A 23922-nucleotide genomic window follows, 5' to 3' on the forward strand; every position below is an offset into this window, starting at 1 on the left:
ATGTCGTCACTGCTATTGCATTGCAGCCACATAATATAATTGTAAACTAAAACTAAAAACTGTAAACTTAAAAGAAGAGAAAAAGATTAATTAACAGTTTATTACACTTTTGCTTTCAATTTTAATGACTCATTTAATTAAAAAAAAGGATTAAAGTGCATAAAGAAGATCTTAACATTTATCAAAAATGACTTTTTAATTCATGATTAGAAGTCAGTCTTTTGTTTTCTAATGTGTTTCATCTCTAAGCACCAAAAAACGTTTAAAAGTCATACAACAGTTCCAAAGACAATATGCTTAAAAAGGCACCTACATAATAAAAAACATTCATCTTACACATAAAAACTGACATCTTAAAGCATATTTCAATATAAATTTTATTTGCAAGACATACGCAAAAAGCCATACAATATCGTCAGCTTCACATTACATTGCAGACTCACATCCAGAAATTGGGCTTTAGTGTCTCTCTGAAATAAAATATCCTCAACAAGACTTGGACAAATATATATATAAAAAAAACATAAATTAAGGAATTTAGAATATCCACATATATTGCAGTAGATTGCACAAGGACGGGATATACTGTGGTTCTGCCATTTAAGGCAGAAGATTATTTCGTGGTGTGAATGGGAGAGGCTCAAAAGGAATCTGTACTTGTGGTGAAATGAAAGATATGAATTTATCATGTACAGCAATTTTTAAAAAAACTACCCTGTTCTACTGAATTTGAGTGAAGACCTAAATACAATTGTCCTAGTCAGTGGAGGGCGAGTGAGAAAAGATTACATACATATTCTCAGTCACATGTATATTTGAATTTAGGCCAACACCACGTCCACAAGGCTTATCAATGGATTCTGTGACTAAGTAACTGAAAAAGGTTTCACTTTGGTGATATTAAATGGACCTAAAATCACTGCTGTCATGTGAGAAGCTACAAAATTTTACTTTTTATAGAGATTAAAATAAACATACCTTAAAATTTAGACTTATGACTACTTATTCTTGAAAACACGTCTGGAAGAAAATGTATTAGGGTCATACATTTTTCCCCACTGAGGACTATGCGGTCTTTCATTTGTCAGTAAAAGCTTAAAAATAACCAACACTACACACCGTCACATTTTCACTTGCGTTAACTGCTCTGAGTTACAATGACATCTCAGAGAAGAGATCATTACATTCCCCCAGCCCAGAAGACGGCGTGTTCCCAGTTTACACCTAAAACACAGAAGTAGCACGTTTTCCCCTCCGACACCTGGGATCCGCTTCAAGTGTCAATATTCGCTGATGCAGCCGTGTTCACATACAGTAACAGTGACAGATATACTGAATTTCTACGTTCAAGATTACTCAGTTAGCCAGAAAACAAAGTGTTAGTTATGAGTTAACAATAAGACACACGTTTATCATTTATTGGTTCAGGAAATGTTCAATGGCTGGAAAAAAACATTAAAAATAATCATCTGGCTAAATGATTAATCGTATCATTCAGTTGCTTGCTCATTTGAATATTAAATGTACGTCATAATTTCACCTATTAAATATGTGACACAATAAAACACATGCTGAAAACAGCAATTTTCTTTTTACATTTAGTTCCTAGCGCAGCACATCTCTCACATCTCAAGTGTCAAGACGCTGTGCCGGCAAAAAAAATATAATCTCTTACTGTGCACGACGACTTGGTGTTTTCAGTATGCGTTTTCCCCTCCGTGCATAACAATACCTGACATCTTGGCTGAGACGAGCGCCAAGAATCACGATTTGTACCTGAACAGATCAAAATCAAATCAGTGCTCACATTCCTACAAATCTGACCCATCGAGTTGCTGGAGTGAAGCGGGTGAGGGGAAACTTATTTCATCCTCACCCCGGTTCTCTAACCCTTAAGAAACCACATGACCCATTAAATACTGTTATTAATCTAAAAACACGGGGCAGGATTTTGATAAATATTCCATTTTTCATAAGAGCATTGTGTAAAATGCCCAGTTTTCTGCTTGATTTCAGCCGAGAAGAAACGTCTTTGAAACAAATAAAATATTTATCAAAATGCTCTGCCGGTCCAGATATCACCCAACTCAAGAGTCACACAATACCGCCTTAATATAACACACTAGTCATGCTTCTTTGAGCTTATTAAGGTATTACAGAATATCTGTGAGATAGAATTAAATAGTTAAAGTGTCTGGAGAGAACAGTTGGCTTTGCCCACATTTTTTTTTTTTTTTTTTTTTTTTTGGTAATCACATCACTCAGAACGCATTCATCGCTGCCTCAGTGATATTGCTTTCTTTTCGTCCTCCCATTTATTTTCTACTCCATTTTGGATCTCTCCATCTTGGTTTTCAGGATTTCCTGTAAGAAGGGGGAACGCAGATTAATGCACGTACAGTGGGGTGATTGTGTAGGATGATAGCGACAGTAGAGATCACCGCCAGGGGGCGTTTTAAACAGACAGAGATGCGACTGAAATCATGAGGCTGGAAGGGGAAAGTAAAAGGAGCCTTTACCTCTTCTTCATCGAGCATGACAGGCAGAGCTCTGTGTGGAGAGACGAAGCAGTGAGAGATTAGAGAAGGAGATACTGAAGGTATTTCGCTGTTTGATTATTAACTCTATCTCTCTAGCTTTAAACGTCCTCGATGATGGTGCTGTAAGCGACAATAATACATTTACACAAACTGAGATGAGATGACATATTAAAAAGGATTACAGTTCTAATCCAGCACCTTACTCCCTCACAAATTCCAGGAAAGGTGATACTGTGTGTGTGTGTGTGTGTGTGTGTGGCACAAGGCTGCACTGTGAAGGCATTATGGGGTATTTTGACCTTACAGAGACTGTCCCTGCGAGTGTCAGCTCAGTGTCTTAAATTCAAATTTACTACTTACACATCAGCGACAGTTGTAGGAATGTTCTCCTCGACCCATTTTAGGTCTTCATCCTGGCAAAAACAGAGTTTAGGAATGCAAAATGATTAAATTATGTATGGAGAAAAAAAAAAAACAATAAAAGAAGAGAGATGATGGCAGTCAACGCACTTCTTTACTCAACAGTTTCTGGGAGCCGTTAGCGTCAGGCTTTGAACCTCTCATCTTCATTCCCTCTGGATAAAAACAACAACAACAACAACAAAAAGAGCCAGTTGAGATCACATAAAAGCCCCTTGTCCAGTGACACGATTATAACATAACCAGGTTACTACATTTTCCATTTATACTATTATATGATCATGAGGTGAAGATCTCTAAACGAATATGTTCTCCACATGTCTGCGTGATGAACAGATTTAGATCACGGCCTCAGTAGCACGGGGGTTATACAACACGACACCCTGCCCGGTGAGGTCGTCTTCAGAGGATCTGAGGTGAGCTGTGAGCAAGACGCAGATTATTCGCAGATGAGTGGATTTGGGTAAATAAGGAGCAATTAAGAAAACAGAAGACAGACGTCAGAGAAAAAAAAAAGGCCGTGAGTGTGAAGGTGTTTCCTACATTTAGCGCCGATGTGACAAACACGAGGAAAACTGCGCCTGCTCTTCTTCAGGCTCTGGGATCTACAGTGTTGAAGTGTTAGCTGGTGCACGGAGGGTTTCTATAGCACGTGATTTACATATGGACAGAATGCACATAACAGCGTGGGCGTAGGTTTATATATGGACGGTGGTAGGGTTCCTACAAATGTTGTACCCGACCCTACGCCCGCTGCCTAAAAGTCAACTCACACAATATTTCTGTGGTTGTCGTGGAGATCTGAACGGTACTAACGCAACAGGCTGTTTCATGTGTTTGTATTCCAAACACTGTCTGACGCAGGGGTCCTCACTAATGAGCTCCTCCTGGACGACCCCTCGTGACGGAAAAGCTGCTCTCTTACCAAAAGCTTCATTCAGCATGGGCTCCTTGGCCTCCTCCTCTTCATCATCGTCATCAATCAGAGGGGAATGGGAGAACCTAAGAGCAAACAGAACATGTTAACCGCATACATGAACAGATCCAGGGTCGGTCGGTCGGTCGCGCCCCCCCCCCCCAGCTCCGACTCTGACCTCTGGCTATTGGCAGAGGGCCGCAGCAGCACCATGATGACCAGCAGGATGGTGGAGAACAGGAGACGCCAGAAGGCGTCGTCCACCCACAAGTCCCTCCAACCCTGCGGAGAGGATAAAAGAAAGAAATCACGTTGACTTTTCATCTCTGTGTCAACAGGAAACGGAAAATCAACACGACAATCGATCAGTAACAGAAAAACAAACCGACCGTCTGGCAGTCGACCAGCTGGAAGACTTTGGTGGTCCAGATGATGAAGATGATGGAAGCTGTGGACACAAACACCAGTGTCATAAACAGTATGCGAATGCTAAGAAACAAGCACATGAGAAGAGACCCCCCCCCCCCCCCCCAGAGAAACCAGAATTAGGAACTGAAAGATAAATGCATTTACATACTTTTAATTCATGACGTGCATATTGAAACAGTAGAGGGCAGCTGGGTTAGAGGAATAGCTGATATCCAACTCTCCACAAGTGAACAAACTAACAGGAAGTCTCATTTCTTGTTCTCACCCTGGAGCTGCTGTAATCATTGACATGTAAGCACATGGCTGTAACTCACCCACGACAGAGAAGATGAGAGTGTTGGTGAAGTGCTGATACAGAGACAGCTTCACCACGTTTCTGCGCAGCTTCAACAGACGAGTGGTTTGAGACAGACTGATGAAAATGTGGATGCAAATTAAGGAGAACGTGCTGCGTATTACGTTGGAATAAGAATAATTAAAGGCTCATGTGTGCGAAAAGCGTCTGATAAAAAATGCAAATCCCGGCGCCCTGTTGGCTGCTTGGTTAAAGGATATCCACCACATGACACAGGAGTCGATGAGGGAGAGGCTGAGATTAGCCACCAGGGCGACCGTACCATAGAAACCCTGGAGAGAGAGAGAGAGAGAGAGAGAGAGAGAGAGAGAGAGAGAGAGAGAGAGAGAGAGAGGACAAGAGTCAGAGTTTACAGATGGGACCACGCTCGGCAGAAAGCAAACAGTGCTGAGAGGGAGGAGAATTACTTCATCACACAGGAAGTAACGTGAGATAAGCCTCGCGTTGAGATCCGGTGAAGATTTACGTCTCTGGCCTCCCGACAAAACGCGTCCACCCACCCACCTCCATCGGCTCCCTCCACTCTTCCTCCTGTCTCTCTTATCTCCTGTTTGTTCGGTGTAACTTTGTGTTTTCATGACTGTTTGAACTCGCTGCAGCGTCTCCGGCTGCGTTTGAAAATCACTCTCAGATCAAATTTGTCATTCCTTATTATCATCACAGCCTGCCTCCCAGAGACTGAATCCCTGCGTAACCTTCTCCCTCCCCCTCCCTCCCCCGCTCAAATCAAACTTATTTATACAGAGCGCCTTGAAAACTGCGCTAGGCAACAATTCTATGTAAAATAATAATAATAACAATAATAATAATAATACACCACCACTATCAGCTTTAATCAGCCTGCAGAGGCTTCATTATATTTGGCTGAATGAAAATCATCTGTCGCCATAGGAGATTAATATGTGAGGCTCAGAAGTGTTAACAGTCTCCTGAAAGTGAGTCTCAGTGTTAAACAGTTTTCCTCTTTCATGCATTTAGTTTGGGATACAGCAGAACCTCCGAACAGGATCTCTGGTTTTAAAAAGTGAAGTCATTTCATTTAAATGCTAAATAAGCAATGATGTAGTTCTATATTAACTTCTCTATATGGTTGTTTTTATTGCTAGAGGTGGACACACACACACACACACACACACACACACACACACACACACACACTGATATCAGCCTCAGTTTTTAACCGGAGCAAATCAGACTTTTCCTACAGTTGCCATTTCACAATAAAAGCATCCGACTGGCAAAAACACTGGGTGGATTTTATTGTGCAGTCTCAAAATATGTGATGTGTTTGTATTGTTGGTATTTTCTGAACCAAGAAACAAGAAGGAGGTAACAAACTCCCTCTGCTGTGTCCTGCTGTTGTGTGGAAACCTCCAGCATGAAATCAGATCGTGGTAAAAGGAGGATTATTATTATTAACCGACTTCTTTAGTGAAAAGCAAAGTGTGTTTCTTTGGCCGCTCTGCAAACAGATACAGCAGCTGCTCCTCTGTCACATTTCTGTAGCTGCTAAACAAGTATTTGCTGTAGTATTAAACTGCACTAGCAGTTACCACGGTAACCTCAGGTGTCGCCAAGTCAACCAGGAGTGAAACCTTCGGATTAGAAGTTTTATAACTTCAACAATCAATTTGTTTCGCTGTGTTTTAGTGAGCAACTCAGAAAATGCAAATAACGACATGTGACTTTATGACTTGCATATGTCTAAAAAGCATCTGTACGTCATTACTGATCTGATGAGAGGGGTCACATTAAGGACATCTGAGACAGTGGCAGTAGTGAACTACGTGGCATGTGTTTCTCCAAGTCGTTTAAAAAAACACAAATATTAAAGGAAGAGAATCGTTGACACTTACACCCGTCACTCTCAGCACACCCTCCACAGAGGAGAAAAGCAGGTAGAGAAGCCCAACAGCTACCAGTCGGTGCACTGTGGTACCCAGCCTGGGTCTGCACGAGAACACAGTTCGGTTTTTAATCCCTTTTTAAATGCAGCTCTTGGGAAAAACTGTCAATCTTAAAATGCTAAAAATGAAAGAAGAACGGCGAGTGAACTTACTTGACGATGCCGTAGCCGAGGCTGACGATGAGCACCAGGATTCGGGCTAAAGATCTTTTGAGTGCAGAGAGCAGCTCAGCAAAAATCACAGCACCTTGAACTGTGGAGAGAAAAACACACAAACAAAATAATGATTATAACAGACTCACGCAAAAACAAAAAAAACCATCAACACAAACAAGGAGAAAAGTATAAAATCGACCGACCGTAGTCTCCCTTGTACCGGATGCTCTGGTACTCTGAGTAAAACACAGCTTTCTCCAGCATGCCCAGGATGATGACAGCGCCGATCCAGAACTGAATCCGCAGCAGATCCCTCCAGTAGCAGGCGCACCAGAAGAGCCAGAGAGCGCCGAACAGCACGTACACAATGCACATTACCATGAAGAACTGTGACGCACAGAGGGAAGACACAGAGGTCAACACTGATATTCTCCTCTAAAGGCCGTGAAACGTTTGAAACTTTGACAATCTCAACCCCAAAGTCTAACTCACTTGTCTCTGAAGCCTTTAACCACATGTACGCCACAATCTGAGCAACTCCATCCACAGAGGAGGCCCACCAGATGCGGTTGAAAGCTTCAGAAACTAGTTGTTGGAGTTTTCTTTTGTTAAATATTCTGTAGGTTTTCAATTTGAAAACTATTCTGTTCCCTCCAGACAGTGATCACACTATTTGTGTTTCTGATTTAAATCTGTCCACTCAGTTCTTATCGCACATACCATCATGTGAGGCCAGTCAGCCGGAGAGGAGTAGTCATGTGGTCCCTTCATCTCAACTTTCACTGGGGGAGAGAAAACTGAAGTAAGTCACTTCTGCTGAAACTTTGGTTCATCTCTTCAACCAGTTTCCCTGAAAGCTCTAGAGGTGAAATAAATGATGTTGTTTCTCACTTGTGAAAGCGAAGTTGAGCTGCTCCGCTCCGAAGTCGTCATCCTCGACTCCACGGTACAAAGGTTGCACTTTGACTATGAACAGATAGGGACTGTCCTCCCAAGCTTTAGCCACTGCACTGATATCCTGCAAAACAACAACAAAAAAAAAAAGTTTGTGCGCTCAGTTTAACTTCTACTTAACTTAAAAAAAAATATCAGCCCGATCAGAAAGTTTCCAGGCTCTGACACGACCTTTGGAACAAACACAGACATTTCTTCTCCTTTCTTCTTTGTTTGAAGTCTTACCGGCTTGTCGGGCCAGATGAGGCTCTGGTTTGACGGCTCGCTCTGAACGGAACAAAGAGAACGTCGTTTTCAGATGAACACACAAACACACACAAACAAATATAAAAAAAAAAAGAAAGTTTTTGTGTTAGCGTAAAAAAATAAAGTCAAATTAGATTCACACTGGACGCGCTGGATCAGTGACTCACCTTTGGGCTGGTGAGGGGCTGATATGGGTTGAAGTCAGTATAATAAACCTAGGTGAGAGGAGAGAGCAAAGAAACGCACATATATGTAGCAAAAATAACTGAAATGAACATGTTTACGAAGGGGTTCCTGAACGCAACCCAGAACAAACCTTGGGTAAGAAGAGGGAGGAGCAGTTCTCGAAGTACATGTAGCCCTGACTGTAGAAGCCGCTCCAGCCGTCTTTCAGCATGTGGTCCATTCCTAACATGTTCTTCGCTTTGCTGTCCTACAGAAAGAAAAGGAAAAAAAGGGAGGGAAAATTACTTCAACTGTGTAGTCGGTTCATTCGTATAACAAATTTCATAACGTTGCTGAATACCTCATTTTAGTGTATATCATATATGTCGATATTAATGCAAAGGAACACAGTTTAAGAAATAGAAATATCTAAAATTCATATTGTATAAGGAATATTAAAACTGCATACGGCAGCAGTTTAAAAAAAAAAATTAATTATATAAAATGTTATTTAAATCATATCAATTATTATTTACTATTTACTTTCTCTTTTTTTCCTGTTTGTTTATATTATGTAATTATTATTATTACTTATTATTTATTTTCTTATTTTCTGATATTCCTCTTCTTATTAGTATTATTTTTTTGCTCTGTAATTATTATTATTTTTCTCTTTACATACTTGTAGATGGAGCTAGGAGAACTCACAATATACTAGCACACTTGACTTACTACATTTCACATATGTTTCGTCCATCCAGTAATATCCAGTGCTGCTTCCTTTCCATTACGCAATAAATAACTGATCACAATATATATATATATATATATATGTATATGTATAAAATCTTGACTTTATAAACCTGCTGTGAGTAAAAGCTGCATCCAACAACGATGTGGTGACACCGCACGAGGCTGCAAACAGCTACACGAGTGTGGAGCAGCAGTTAAATCAACAGGTAAACACCAGAGAACAATGTGGAAGAATGAAGAAAAACACTGCCTGACGCTTCCACCCATCACACTTCACTGGAAGTCTAAAACACAGACAAAATAAGACACAAGTTTATCAACAGAAACACAGCTGACGAGCATGTGATTTCTGTCTGAGCAGAGAAGGAAAAAAAAAAGAGGAAAGATCTAAATCCAGTGTCTGACAACGCTTCAACAAAAGAGTTCTGGCTGGTAAACACAGTGCAATAAATACTGAAAGAACATGTGGCGCACTTTGCTGCTGATTTATGGTAAAGCTGCACATCTGAGCCACACATTAGCTCGTCAGTGCACATGAGTGAATGTTTGAATGATCAAGTGAAATACTTGGCTCCAACTAATAAGTTGGTTTTTTTTTTTGAACTGTATTGCTATACATTTTCTTTATTTGTGCGCTCACTACCTTCTCGACATCTGCCAGACAGCGAGGAACAAAGAAGAAAACAATGTCAGCTGCTCTCATCTCGCTGCTCTACCTGCTTCACAGGAGCGTTTTGAGGCTGAAAGGAGTCGACACTGACATTTCCAAATGCATCTGAATGAAAAAAAAAAAGCCCTGATCGGGGTCCAGGTGACCTCGATACGTCCTCGCTTTTCTGACCACGCACTTCAAGGCCGACGGTGACAAGGTGAAGTGCATCAAAGCCGAAAGCAGCAGCTGAGTTTGAGACGCTTCCGGACAAAGAAGGATGTGAAGCTACTTAAAGAAAGGAGCGCGGCAGCTGCTCTGACTGACAGAACTGTTGATGCTAAATGTGAAACCAAACACACGGCGAACTGGTGATCTGAAGTTTTCAAGAGAGAAAATTTGGCAAAAAGAAATGTGCTTGAAAGCTTGAAGATGTAGATAAACTTGTGTTTCCTGCAGAAAACCCATGAAGCAAACACACAGCTTCAAGTTTAATATGAGAGAACAACGACTTTCAGGTTTTAAAGAAAGTGAATGTCGTGCATGTGACAATAAGTCAGTACTCACCGGTGTGTTAAAGACTTCATTATAGCAAACAGAGGAGCGCAGGTACCAGCTGATGTTGAACGCCAGGTTCCTCTCACATGACGCCGGGTCACCCTGGACTGCAGAGAGAGAGGAAAGAGGGAGAGGCTCTGGATTATGAGACGATGTTAAAGCCTTCGGCCCCGCGACCTGTTGGAATTCGTGTTGCAGCATTGCATCCTGGTCTATTTTAAATCAGCATCTCTCCCTGTTTCACAGTGTTATGGGTTTGTCACAACACAATAACAATCTCCGTCTGGTGACTTATCAGCACCAATAAAAAACTGCTTCATTCAATAAATAAAATCCCCCCCAGAGGAAGAAAAACTGATTCTGTTCACTTTGTGTTTTCAGGGCAAAATCATCAGCACAGGTCCAACGCTGTTTTAGCGGAGGGAAAAGATAATTCATGATGTAAAGGTCAGGCTGCTTACACTTCATGAAGATGGTGGTGTTGGCGTACAGCGTTTTCCGAAACACGGCGTCTTGTGTCTGAAAATGCAAAAAAAAAAAAGAGACGATTCAACCGGCTGCTGTTTGGGCTCATTTCTCATTTCTTTTATATTATCAACACAGTTATTTTTTTTCCAGCCAAATAGTCCAAACTGCATTTGAATAATTATTAGATTATATTTACAGCCTCTCAGATGACAGAGTATAAAAGAAAAAGATGATGTCAAGCTACTGTAACAGTATCAATTTTGCGAAAGCAATCACAGACCGTTAAATTTACAGCAAAGAGATTAAATCTGCCACACAGCGTTAATAGATCCAAAAAGCACATGCACATACACATCAAATTGTGCTGCTAGATAGGATGTTTCCTGGATTAAATGTCTAGATATTTAACCCAGCTTTTTCCCTGTTAACTACTTTGTGATTTTTCCTGAGCAATGTGTAAACGACAAGACAACGAGACACATTAATCAATTTAAGATTTAACTAAATACAAAATGGCAATAAACAAAAACACATATTTTTGCCGGTGCACAGCTGCAGACTGTGCTATGGCCACATCTGTAGGTGGTTCATTATTCAATCAATTATTCGATCAATTACCTACAGAGAGGGTTAATTAACATTATTATAACCACAACAGCGCAGACAAGTACAATCTGAAGTATTGCCCCTATCACCCAACATATATCCACACACATGGAGGCAGGACATTTGGACACTTGAGTCTTACATTTCCCGTTTAGATTTTAAATGTCTATCATTTGATGTATTTAATGACTATTGTAAATGTTTTTTTTGCCAATTCTTTGTGTGTTATTTTCTTCTATTGTGTAGTTTTATTGTGTGTTCTGCTTCTTGGAAAAGAGATTTTATTCTCAATGAGACTGCCTGATTAAATAAAGATTAAAGAAATAAATAAATAAATATATTACCCTGACAACAACATGATAGAGAGGTTGAGCTGCACTTTTCAGACATAATAGTTCGTATCTTATTCTGTGTAATTGTTCCTTTTTCTGTCAGACTGTAAATAAAAACAAATAAATAAAAACAGTCAGGATTAAGTACCGTCATTTTAATGGTTGTGTTTTCTGTTTTGCACGGAGGTAATAACCGGTTTAACTCCTCTTATCTTAGAGCTGACATCTGTAAAATAACACTGGGTCGTGGCTTTTACAAAATGCCACCGGTATCATGTCAGTTTCACGGTGGCATATGCCAGAAGATGACGCTATGACTGGTTTTAAATTAATGATATTTTGTCAAGACTGGTGAAAGCAGAGCTGTCAAGAGCATGAACGTGTCTGACAGGTAGCATGTAGCGGACTGAAGGGTTGCCCAGGGGGCTAGTTGGCTACCCTCGGCTAACAGCTACAGCCCCGGTCAGATTTAGCCCGACAGACAGTGTAATAACCCGAAACAACGCGTATGCTGCAGGCGCAAAACTGACCGAGTTGATCACGTTCCACACGGAGACCTCTGCCGCTGTCCCGAGGCGCAAAACTGACGCAAAAAGCAGCAGACATAGCGGACGTGCATCTGGCATCTTCATTTGTGCATCTACTACAGGTCAGACCACCCGTATCCTCCTCCAGTTCCGGGGCGCCTCTCGTTGTAGTTCCCGCCGTCGTCGCTAGAGGGCAGAACATATGTGTGTCAGTAATGTCATTTTTTATTTATTTGATTTATTTATTTATTTATTTATTTTTTTTTCTTTTACATTTTTTTTGATTTATAACTTTAAATTTTTTTTTTCTATTTTTTTTTTAAGTTAATAGTAATTACATTAGATATACAGAATAAGGCACAAAAGAAGTAGCCCAACATAACTAACAAAAACAAACAAGCAAATATGCACAGTGCCAGGGGTTATATATAAAGTTTGGCACAATCAAATACAAACTGAAAGTGGTACAGTAAAAAATAATAATACATATTAATATTTTACATTTGGAGCACAAATTGAAGGTTTTCACCGCTTTTCTATTACATGAGGTAGATAATGTTCTGATATAGGGCTCTGCTTCCTTCTTAAAAGTACAAAAAGAGGATTTAGTTTTTAACACCTTACAGTTATGGATGTAAAACTTGGCCAGTAATATGATGAGATTGCACAGGAAAAATTCAGTAATGTGATACTTCACCCATAGGTTCCTCCAGAATACTGCCAGTGCTTTTCTTCTTATTGCCAAATTTTCATTCCTCTTGTACCTTTTGTAAACAAGATTTAGAAACAATTTCTCACTTTGTTTTGAATGTGAAATATCCCAGAAATTTTAGAGAGATCTTACTTTTTTGAAACTGGTAACTCTCACTACTCCTTCAACCTTAAATATATTATTTGTTGCTATGATAATCCAAACGATGTGGCTCTTAAATATCGAATTAACTTCATAATTCTAATTGCTAAATTCTTTATCCACAAACAGAAATTTGTCAAACTAACTCCTAAATTTTTTTCTTCTAGAACTAAATTCTCTTATCAAATCATTCAGTTTGATAAACTACAAAAAAAGTAATAAACTTTTGACAATTATGGAAACTTTCTCCCTGTAACCTCCGACTGAATAAATCATTATTTGTGTATTTATTTATGTACCCCTGAGTTACTTTTTTTGGTCTTTTTTTTAAAGAAAAGAAAAAAAAGAAATTAAAAAAATTATATTTTTACATTAATTATTTATTATTAATTATTGTCATCACTAGTAATGAGCTGCTGGACACCTGTATTACTCATAGGGGATAAATAAAGTATCTATCTATATATAAAGATATATATATATATCTATATATACTTTTTTTAACATTTAACATTACCTAATATCATAATACAAAATGATTCAATCGGGATTTTGCTTTGAAAATTCACACCGGAAGTGTAGTTGGCGGTGATTGGTGTGATCATATCCTGTGTGTGGCCGCCGTCCGTACGGTTGTTTGACTCTGTCGGCGTCTGGGAGAGAGTTTACACAGAGAAGTAATGTAGCTAATGCTCAGACCAGAAGACCACAACCGACTGTGAACGACTGGTGTCTATTTTTATTTTATTTTATTTCATTTAATTTCTCCATGTTAGCTCGAAATGGCGGGAGTGAGCCAAACCGTTATTAGGTATAAACGCCGTGCTGTTTTTCTGTCACTCTGCAGCAGTGGGAAGTTTTACTGTCACTGTTTGACCTTTGACTTTTCACATGCAGGCCATCTGAATACTTGTGTCCCCCGGTGGACCAACATGTGTGACAGTGTGTTCATAATGTTTAATGAATGGTAATGTGTGTGTGTATATCACTGCAGGACAGGAAACTCATCTGCATTTTGTTGGTATATTAGTCGGTGGATTTAACTTTGTCTTCTCAAACAGGTGTTCTGACAGGTAACCCATCATTTTTAGGGTTCTGTGTAAAAGTCATTAAAAGAAAGACAGAGAATGGTTTATTTCCTGGTATATGATGTGTATATTTCTCTGCTTGTTCCTCAGTGTCGTCCCTGATGATGAAGGGAAAGAAAAGTTCAAGAACAGTAGCCATGTCGCTTTCTACAGGTGTGTTTGGCTTTGACTCTGACAGTGTGACACATGATTTGTATTCGCAAATAAATTACAATAAGCCACAATTAAGCTTGTTTAGCAGAACGTATCATTATGTGTGTCTACAGTAGAGTTTAAGCCTCGCTGTACAGGACTGGTTTAAAATGTATTTTGCATCTTAATGTCTTTATTGTCTCTTTTGAGGCGACAGATGCAGGGTCCGAACCTGCAGCACCGAGCCCTGTTGGACACCATGGTGCTCACAGAGAAAGGGGCTCGTTTTGAACTGTTGGAGCCCGACACTCAGGTCTGAACTCTCATATCACTGAAAATCAAAGTCAAGAAACATCTGTTTATTCAAATATTTGATCGTCATTCAGGCAGAAAGTCTTAAATAATCTTCAGTCTTTTGCTCTTTGAGGCATAAAGAATGAAGTTGCTGGTGTTTATCTGTTGTGTTGGTGCATGTCTGCGCTGATTAAAATTAATTACTGTAAAAATAAATCCAATTCTGCACAGGAATTTGTTCGATCACACAGGAAGGTGCAATAATTAATATTAATAATTGTCATAATTATTTTGAAACAAATATTTTTTTTCAGTTCAGATTTTTGTCTTGTAATTTCGGTAATAAATTTGAATTAAAGTCAAATTTAAAAAGGTATGAAATTGTTAATTTCACAGAATCCTGCATGTAACCAAAACACTAATGCAAAAATAATTACTACATAGCAAGTGGTTAATCATATTATTTCAGAGGATTGTTTTTGTCAGTCTGAAACAACCTGATAATAAATATATGAACTAAACCTTTTAATTCTACATTTGCTCTTTTCACAGACCAGACTTCTTCTCTCTGTGTCTCCTTGCAAAAACGACTCTGTAAGGATTCTGATAGATGAACTCCAGCCCGTTAAAGCCCGCTACCGAGTTCCAGATGTGATAACCGGGGAACCGCAGTGTGAACGGTACGAGCTGCATCGCCGTGACTGATTTGTGCTGCAGTGTTTTGAACGGCGTTTGACCCCCCCCCCCCCCCCCCCCCCCCCCCCCTCTCCTCTCATCGTCTGGCAGGTTGAGAGTGGAGACACGTACTCAGGACTCTGTCACCCTCTCTTGGTGTTCAGGACGTCATCAGGTCCGTGTGTGGCATTTTCCCTTCCGCGTGGAGATCCTGTGCGAAGATGAAGCGATGGTTACATTCAACCCTAAAGGCCAGCTGTGGTTTGAGACGCTGCGGGACCCACCCAGGTGAGGGGCGCAGGGACGGGTTGTGTACACGAAAAAGAAACTAAACGCAGGTAACTGAATCCTTTTTTATTGGTGTGTCTCTCCTCAGCTCCACATCTCACGAGGTAAGAGAATATCAACACTGTTCAAACTGCAGTTTCATATCACTCCGACTTAAAGGTCTGTAAATACCTTTGTTGTTTTTTGTTTTGCTTTGTTCCACTGACAGCTTCAAGAGGACCCCCCGAGTTTATTGTGGAAAGAGACGTTCAGGAACTTTGTGGATATCAAAGCTAACGGTTCGTGCCTGCTGTGAAATATCTTTAAAAGGCAAAATCTGTAACAATTAGTCTCATTTTCTCAGCTTGACATTTGGAAATTGTCTGTTTTTATTCTCCTCACTCGTTAAAATCATCGGTTTTAAGGGATGAAAAATATGTGAAGGTGTGACTGTGTTTTCGTACATCTTCTCTCAGCAAATTTCTAGATTTCACTCTATGAAACAAACAAACAAAAGAGGGTTGATACTCGAGCCAAACGCACAGTGTGTCAAATACGAATTACACATCGTGTTGTCAGAAACACTTTATGGGCCTCGAGTTTCCGAATAATGTCAGAGAAAGGAAGTGTCACTTCTCAAGACGGTTCCTGCGAAGCACCAAGTCATTAGTACAAGTCCTAATCATAAGGAGCCACGTCCAATTAATAAACTCCAATTACTTGCTGGTGTACAGCAGGTAGGCAGAACGCTTCCTTCACCTTCAGTACGGTTGTAAATACAGGCATCATACTCAAATATATCACCGAACAGATTGCTGTTTTCATTGATGGTTTCCATTGGGGTTGTCACGGCAACAAGGACTTATTCAACAAGACACACAACCACATCACCTCAGCGTCCAGTGTCTCACAGACCCAAATCAACAAAAGAATAGATATGGTTTAATGAGAAATGTTCATAATTAATGAGGTTAATATTTTGTGTATAGATTCATGGACATGCAGTTTTGTAGGATGATGATTATCTGGTAGATAATGAAAGATTCAGTCTGAGCTTTTTATTGTTTTATTGTTATGATGCGTTATTATGTGTCGTGTATTGTGTTGTGTGTGTTACTGTGTCGTGATGAGTACTGTGAATATGTGCGGTTGTATTGTCAACATCAAACCCGAACAGACTCCAGGGAGAATATCTGCTGAGACGCAAAAAGCTAATGTGGATCCAGTGATAAACGAATGGGATTTACTCCTTTACTATTTGAACACTACACTATATGACTAAAAGTACTTGTTGTTTCTCTCCAGGTCCCAGCAGCGTCGGGGCGGACGTCCGTCTTCACGGGTTCAGTCATGTGTTCGGTCTTCCAGAACACGCCGACGGCCTGCAGCTCAGAGACACCAGGTACACGCGCACGTGTAGCAGCAGACGGCAGCACTTCTTTGTTTGTAACCGTGTGATTTGTGCGTTCATCTCCTTCCTGCTCTGCAGCCCGTTTGATGAAGTATCTCATCTCACAGAGATGGGGAACCTTACCGGCTGTATAACCTGGACGTCTTTGCCTACGACGTGTACTGTCGCCGCGGCCTGTATGGCTCCGTGCCTCTCGTGGTGGCTCACAAACTCGACAGGACTCTGGGTGTGTTTTGGCTGAACGCATCAGAGACTTTTGTGAACGTACATTACGGTCCCACTGACCCCCAGGTGAACCCTGTTAACCCTTATCTGTCCGTCTGTCTTCCAAAGCTTCTCCTGGTTTCAAACAGTTATTTAAATTTATTAAAAGCAGGATTACTCTTAAAAACAAAAATAAAATCTGCAGAACCACAGAAACCATTTCCCAGGTAAATCATTTCAGAAGAAATTCAAAAATTACAATACAATTGTATTATTAAGTTGATTATGTTGTTGTCAATTTAAAATGTTTATTAAACGTTCCTTTATTTTGAAAGGATGTATTGTAAAAACAAATGACGTTAAAAAACACTTAGAAAAATGGGAAGGTTTGTTGAGGTAGAGGGCTGGTTGTGATTGTGTCGACAAAATTTTAATTTAATAATAATAATAATTTATGAAGTGATGCAGAATTTGATTTATTTTGCCTTATGTAGTTATTCTTTAATATTCCTTTTTTCGTTTAGTGTGACGTTTTTGTCCATTTAAAAAAGAAAAAGAAAAAAAAGTACATTCATGACCACATAATACCCCCCCACCCCCCCACCCCCCAACCAGGGCGACCAATCACCCCCAGCAAAGAGGAGGCAGATGCAGCCTCAGACTGACGTCCACTGGCTGTCGGAGAGTGGCGTGATTGACTGTGTGGTTCTGCTCGGGCCCGGTCCACAGCAGCTCTTCAGCCAGTACGCTCAGCTGACAGGTGAGTCTGCGGCTCTGCATGTGTCTACTTGTATTTATTTGTATGTAGTTGCATATAAAACCAAAGAATAACCTTAAACACGTAAATAAAACCCCCCTCCCTCTGTCAGGATATCAAGCCCTGCCCCCCCTGTTTGCCCTCGGGTACCACCAGTGCCGCTGGAACTACCGCAATGAAGCCGATGTGAAGGCCGTGGACGCTGGATTTGATCACCACGACATCCCGTACGATGTCATCTGGCTGGACATTGAGCACACGGACGGGAAGCGTTATTTCACATGGGACCCCGTTCTATTTCCCGACCCGGCCGGCCTGCAGCGCCACCTGGAGAAGAAGAAAAGGAAGGTCAGTGTCAGGTTCTCAGAGTCCTTTTCTGCTTTTACCTGCTGCAAGTTGAAATGATTTACTGTGCATCTTTTTTAGCTGGTCGTTATAAGTGATCCCCACATCAAAGCTGATCCTGATTGGTCGCTGTACCGTGAAGCCAGGGATGGGGGACATTTCGTCAGGAACAGAGAGGGACAGCTCTACCAGGGCTCTTGCTGGCCCGGTAATGTTTTTAGACAGACACGAAATGGCACAAAGAAATCTCCACTGTTAAGCTTAAAGAAATACTTCTACTAATACTGCTATATATGTACTGTAATAGTTATTAATTCTATCTTGTCTTTTACTTCCAAATTAGAGACATTTTCCAGGATATAATCATCAGATTACTTTATACTTTTATTATAAGATGACTGAGTATTTTTATAAACCCCTCCATATACATAATACACACATAAATGAAAATTATTTTATTTTTGCTCCATCCATATAAACGTTTCCCGTAGGTGAATCCTGTTACCTCGATTTCAGCAGCCCAGCCACTCGAGCGTGGTACTCCAGGTGCTTCAGCCTGGATAAATACAAAGTAAGTGTAGAAATAATCCTCAGATCAATAACACTGTGTACATGCAGCACAGTTTATCCATAAGGCTTGATTATGTTTTTGCTGTCTGGAGTTGAATTTTTTATTTATTTTTTAAAATCTTTTGTAGTAGATGAGAAATTAAAGAAATGTGTGTGCTCACCTCCAACAAATGCTTTTTTTAAAATTTCATTTCATTTCATTTTATTTTATTTTATTTTATTTTATTTTTTTATTTTCTTATTTTCTTATTTTCTTATTTTCTTATTTTCTTATTTTTTTATTTTTTTATTTGGATCCCCATTAGCCACTTCCAAGGTAGCACTTGCTCTTCCTGGGCTCCACTCAAGTAAAAATTACATCATAATGCAAAACTATTCAAATTAAAATCATAAAAGACAAAAAAAAAAAGAAACAAGAAAATAACAACAAATACAAACAACAGTTAAACTATTAATAACGATAATAACAACAGTTATTTTATCTAAAGTAAAAGGAAAACATTTGATTCAGCTCAAAAAAACAATAATACAACTACAAACAGTGACAGGAATAAAATGAGAGAATATTCTACATTAAATATTAAATTAATATTGACATTATAAACCCACAGCGAGCAGTTTTGTGTTGTTGAAGTTGTTTCTGTCTGATTCAGGGATCCACGCCGTCGTTATTTGTGTGGAACGATATGAACGAACCGTCTGTCTTCGACGGGCCGGAGCAGACGATGCCCAAGGACGCAGTGCATTATGGGGGCTGGGAACACAGGGAACTGCACAACCTGTACGGCTTTTACCAGGTGAGTGGGAATCAATTTAAATTCTCTTCATGAAAGTCAAACACCAATATTTTCTGGATTAAATCTGCCGACGGCCTGATATTAACATTTTTCTGTGCGGGAAAATTTGGTTCCCCCGAAATTTCAAATTTGTCAGGGTGGGAAAAAACATGGTCTTAGACCATTAAGTGACACTAAAACTCTTGGACAACTTTAGTAAATGACTTGTGTTTCCTCAAAGCACATGGCCACAGTGGAGGGTCTGGTAACTCGCTCGGGCGGCTCAGAGAGACCCTTCGTCCTGTCGCGCTCCTTCTTTGCTGGGTCACAGAGACTTGGTGAGTTATTTCAATGGAATAAAAAAGTTAAAGATCTTCTCATGTGTTTATGGAGTGTTTGTTGTGACTGACTTGGTTTTGATACGCAGGAGCGATATGGACGGGGGACAACGTCGCCAGCTGGGAGTATCTGAAGATCTCGATTCCAATGCTTTTGTCTCTCAGTGTGGCGGGCGTGGTGTTCTGTGGAGGTGAGCGTGGTACTGTGCGTACCGGGTTCTTTTCTTTTTAACTGTACAATCACAGCTAGACAGAAATACTAGACTTTATATGACGTACTTTGCACCAAAACTCTGTGAAATCTTATTGAAATGTTCTGCTCTTATGCTGTTTCTGAGTTGTGACGTCTCACATTCTCCCGTGTCCGCCGCGTTTCAGCCGATGTCGGTGGGTTTATTAAGGATCCGGATCCAGAGCTGCTGGTGCGCTGGTACCAGGCGGCCGCCCTGCAGCCGTTCTTCCGCGGCCACTCCGCAAATGTGACGAAGCGCCGGGAGCCGTGGCTGTTTGGAGAGGAGGTCACCGCTGCGATCCGCGCCGTAATCCAACAGAGGTGCCGTCAGAGAAGTGATCGTTTATTAACCAGCTAAGATGCTGATCAATTAATATTTAAGGTCTTGAACTAATCACCAGTGAGGCTGGAAAGACTGTTTCACATTTTACTCACTTTGCTAAACTTAATACAAACAAATGACCAACGCATTTGTTTTCTTCAGCTCCCCAAACTGAGCAAACTGTCGTGAGTAACCCGGCTCTTCTTCTTCTTCCTCTTCTTCTTCCTCTTCCTCTTCCTCTTCTTCTTCCTCTTCCTCTTCTTCTTCCTCTTCTTCTTCTTCTTCTTCTTCTTCTTCTTCTTCTTCTTCTTCTTCTTCTTCTTCTTCTTCAGGTACTGTCTGCTGCCCTACTGGTACACTCTGTTCCACCAGGCCCACACCTCTGGTCTGCCTCCCCTCAGGTGAGTGTTGCTGCCACCTGCTGTTCAGATGACGCACTGCGGCTTCAAACGTCAGTGTCGGTGCCGTGGGATCAGACGCCAGAGGTCGATATCTCTCATGTTATTTGAGCAAGGAGTTATAGAGACACTGGTTTTGTTTAACACAGACCTCTGTGGGCGGAGTTCCCGAGAGAGCAGAGCACCTTCGCTGTGGACGACCAGTATATGATCGGTGATAAAAACGCCCCTTTAATTTTGCATTATTACACACAGCATTCCCTTTAATCCTCACACCTGGGAGTTGAACTGTGTTTGGTTTCCTGCAGGAGGAGCGCTGCTGGCCTGTCCCGTCACTGAAGCAGGTCTTCGAGAAGCCAAAGTGTTACTTCCTGGATCTGGTGAGGTAAAAATAAACCCCCAGGTAACATGTTGATGTATTCTAACATCATGTGTCAGTGCGGATGTTACAGTAAGGTTTGTGTCTGTTCCAGATCTGGTATGATGTCCACTCTGCGAAGGCGTACGAAGGAGGCAAGACGCTGAGTCTTCCTGTCACCCTGGACACAGTTAGTGTTTCCCACAATGCACACAGCAGAGCGGGGGGTGGGGCTTAACAGGAAGTTGTCTGAGGGAAATTTATCATCGGAAAGTGAGTGACTGAGTGAAGGTGTTTCCTCCGTGCAGGTCCCTGTGTTCCAGCGTGGCGGCACGGTGGTCTGCAGGTCGACAGGAAGCGGCTCCTGTACGGCTGATTTCCAGCAGCTGCCGCTCTCCGTCACCGTGGCGCTAAACTCCCAGGTGAGAGAGGGAGGGAGGATGTGGGGACCAGGTGTCTAATAATAATAAAACATCTTATTTATAGGCACCTTTCAAGGCATTCAGAGACACCTTACAACACAGTGAAAGATAAACAGCATAAAATACAGAATAAATTAGAATAAATGTAAATGCATAGAAATAAATATGATTAAGATCTGTATTTCATTAGGGCTGCACCTACAGATTATTTTCATTACCCATTAATTAATTGCCTGTTTTATATATTCAGATGTTCAGTTGTTCTCACAGAAGAAGCTGGAACCAGTGAACAAAATTACTAAATCAATTAATCAATTATCAAAATAGAAGCTGATTCATTTTCTGTTGCATCAAACTAATTGATTAATCAATTAACTGCCTAATTGTTGCGGCTCCATATTAGATACAGAACGGCGTCTCTGACTTTAAATTCTCATGAGTTTGTTGTAGATGCTCAACTAATGAATATAATTATAACTTAACTAAACTTAATTAACTTCTGTTTTGATGACAGTGAGTTTGTCCCATGATGAATCAGTTGTGATGTTTTTAGTAAACGAGCTGTGTGTTTTAGTGGCAGTTGATTGGTTAAAGTCCAGGCTGCCGCTCCCTCTCTCTCTGCAGCGTGCAGCTGACGGGGAGCTGTACCTGGACGACGGCCACTCCTTCAGCTACCGCGACAGACGGGCCTTCTGCCGGCGCAGGTTCAGCATGCAGTCCGGCCGGCTGCTCTGCCGGTGAGTCACACTCGCAGCTCCTGAAGAGGAGGCGCTCTGAGACCAAATTATATTTTTATGTTTTTATTCCGGCGCTGCCGCCGCCACCGGTCAGAGCAGCAGCCATGTTGTTTTCACGTCTGTCCGTCTGTCTGTCTCATTCTCATGGACACGACATCTCAATAACACCTCGATGGAACTTCTTCAAATTTGGCACAAACATTCACCAGGGCTCAACTGATGAACTGAGTAGGTTTTGGTGGCCAAAGGTCAAAGGTCAAGGTCACGGTGACCCTTACAAAAACAAAGTTATGGCCTTGTGAACGCAACATCTCCGTAACCTCTTGAGGGAATTTCTACAAATTTGGTACAAATGTTCATTTGGACTCAAGGACGAACTCATTAGAATTTGGTGGCTAAAGGTCAAAGGTCAAGGTCACGGTGACCTCACAAAACACATTTTAGCCATTACTCAAGACTTAACACAGCAATTGGTTCATATTTTATTTGTTTCTGGATGAACAGGGGTGTGACCTGAAGCTAGTCTGAGTGGCGGAGGGATACGACTGTGAGGAGGAGCCGTGATTCTAGTTTTTTGGTTGTACTAGTAACTGACATGTAGGGCTGAAGTGAACCTCGGTTAGTTTTAGTCTCTGAAAGGAAAACTCTTCACACATCGATGTGACACCTGTTGTCCACGTTGCTTCTCTCAGCCCTGCCGCCGAAGACGGAGCGTTTGACTGTGACGCTGTCGTGCGCTCGGTCGCCGTCCTGGGAGTCAGGACCAAACCGTCCGCTGTGACTGTGCACGTGTCAGGTGAGGATCTCCGCTGTCACGCTCACAGCTGCCACACTGAACGCACATTCAGAGGGATGATACTGTCATGCAGATAACGACGCAGCGACGTGTCGTCCAACATAAACATGAGAATTAAAAACAGCATCCACTCAGTTAAAGCTTAAAATAAAACTCCTGCACTAAAAACATTTATTACCTATTTAATGTGACTGGTTTCTTATTTCTGTGGCCAAACAGAAAATCATCCTGTTTTCTGCCACATTCGTTGTTTTGTTCTGTTGTTCTTATTGTGGCGGGAGAAAGAGGCAGGGTGATGAAATGAAACACGGTTTTGCTCTGGAAGTCTTTGTTTTGTTTTTCAGTAAAAAAAAAAAAAAAACAACCAAAAAACATAAATCCTTCAAATCTTTTCATCACCAGGTGCTAGAGACACGCCTGCTGCATTTCAGTACCTGGACACCTGCCGCTCGCTGACGGTGAGCAACCTGAACCTGAGAGTGGCGATGGACTGGGACATACAGATCGCTGCCAACGTGTCCCTCCACTGAATTAGTTGTTTCAGACGAGAGGAGGACAATGGCAGGTTTTATTAATCATCAAAATTATTTTTAAATGGCAAATGTAATTACTTGACAGAGTTAAATGAAGACTCGTCTAACGCTGCGGGTTCGACATGCAGCGCTCCACAATTCTGCTTTTATTATTTTACCCTCTTTTCTTTTGGAGCATTTTAAAGAAAAGCCCTAAAACATATTGTCCAATCCGTCCATTTACTTCTGCTTCATTGAGAACTGTACTTAAAAAAACACATTAATAAAGTGAATGTAAAGTGACAAACCAGGGAGAAAAACAGGCTCATTTTAATGTGTCAACCGTTATTTTGTCTTGAATTATAAAACTACAAGACTAAATAATAATTATAATCTTTGTTTATTGCTTTTTTAAAATGTGGACTATACAAAAGCACATACAACCCCCCCACCCA

The 23922-nt window shown here is 40.9% G+C and overlaps 2 protein-coding genes across 2 annotated transcripts; one reads left to right on the forward strand and one right to left on the reverse strand.

Moving 5' to 3' along the window:
* Window positions 1-246: 246 nt before the first annotated feature.
* tmem87a (transmembrane protein 87A) lies at window positions 247-12085 on the reverse strand. The gene is made up of 20 exons (XM_022750393.1): window positions 11984-12085; window positions 10509-10566; window positions 10057-10154; window positions 8239-8355; window positions 8090-8137; window positions 7902-7943; window positions 7614-7740; window positions 7443-7504; window positions 6926-7109; window positions 6720-6819; window positions 6517-6610; window positions 4861-4932; window positions 4620-4728; window positions 4266-4324; window positions 4055-4158; window positions 3886-3962; window positions 3051-3115; window positions 2901-2953; window positions 2520-2550; window positions 247-2364 (listed from the first exon to the last, which is right to left on the reverse strand). The coding sequence occupies exons 1-20, from the start codon at window positions 12083-12085 to the stop codon at window positions 2323-2325; spliced, it is 1644 nt and encodes a 547-aa protein (XP_022606114.1). The 3' UTR covers window positions 247-2322.
* A 1530-nt stretch (window positions 12086-13615) lies between these two features.
* Window positions 13616-23700, forward strand: LOC111225613 (neutral alpha-glucosidase C-like). The gene is given in 24 exon segments (XM_022750592.1): window positions 13616-13644; window positions 14012-14074; window positions 14264-14366; window positions 14900-15027; window positions 15134-15332; window positions 15528-15588; window positions 16595-16691; window positions 16808-16991; window positions 17520-17716; window positions 17757-18009; window positions 18088-18214; window positions 18498-18577; window positions 19230-19373; window positions 19594-19690; window positions 19780-19881; window positions 20069-20243; window positions 20577-20645; window positions 20792-20882; window positions 20884-21027; window positions 21116-21190; window positions 21309-21422; window positions 22047-22159; window positions 22852-22955; window positions 23358-23700. Coding segments are annotated over 24 exon segments (2877 nt in total). The 3' UTR covers window positions 23486-23700.
* The last annotated feature ends 222 nt before the right edge of the window (window positions 23701-23922 follow it).

This window comes from Seriola dumerili, unplaced genomic scaffold (genome assembly GCF_002260705.1).
Source record: "Seriola dumerili isolate Sdu_G_001 unplaced genomic scaffold, Sdu_1.0 BDQW01000149.1, whole genome shotgun sequence".
Lineage (NCBI taxonomy): Eukaryota > Metazoa > Chordata > Actinopteri > Carangiformes > Carangidae > Seriola > Seriola dumerili.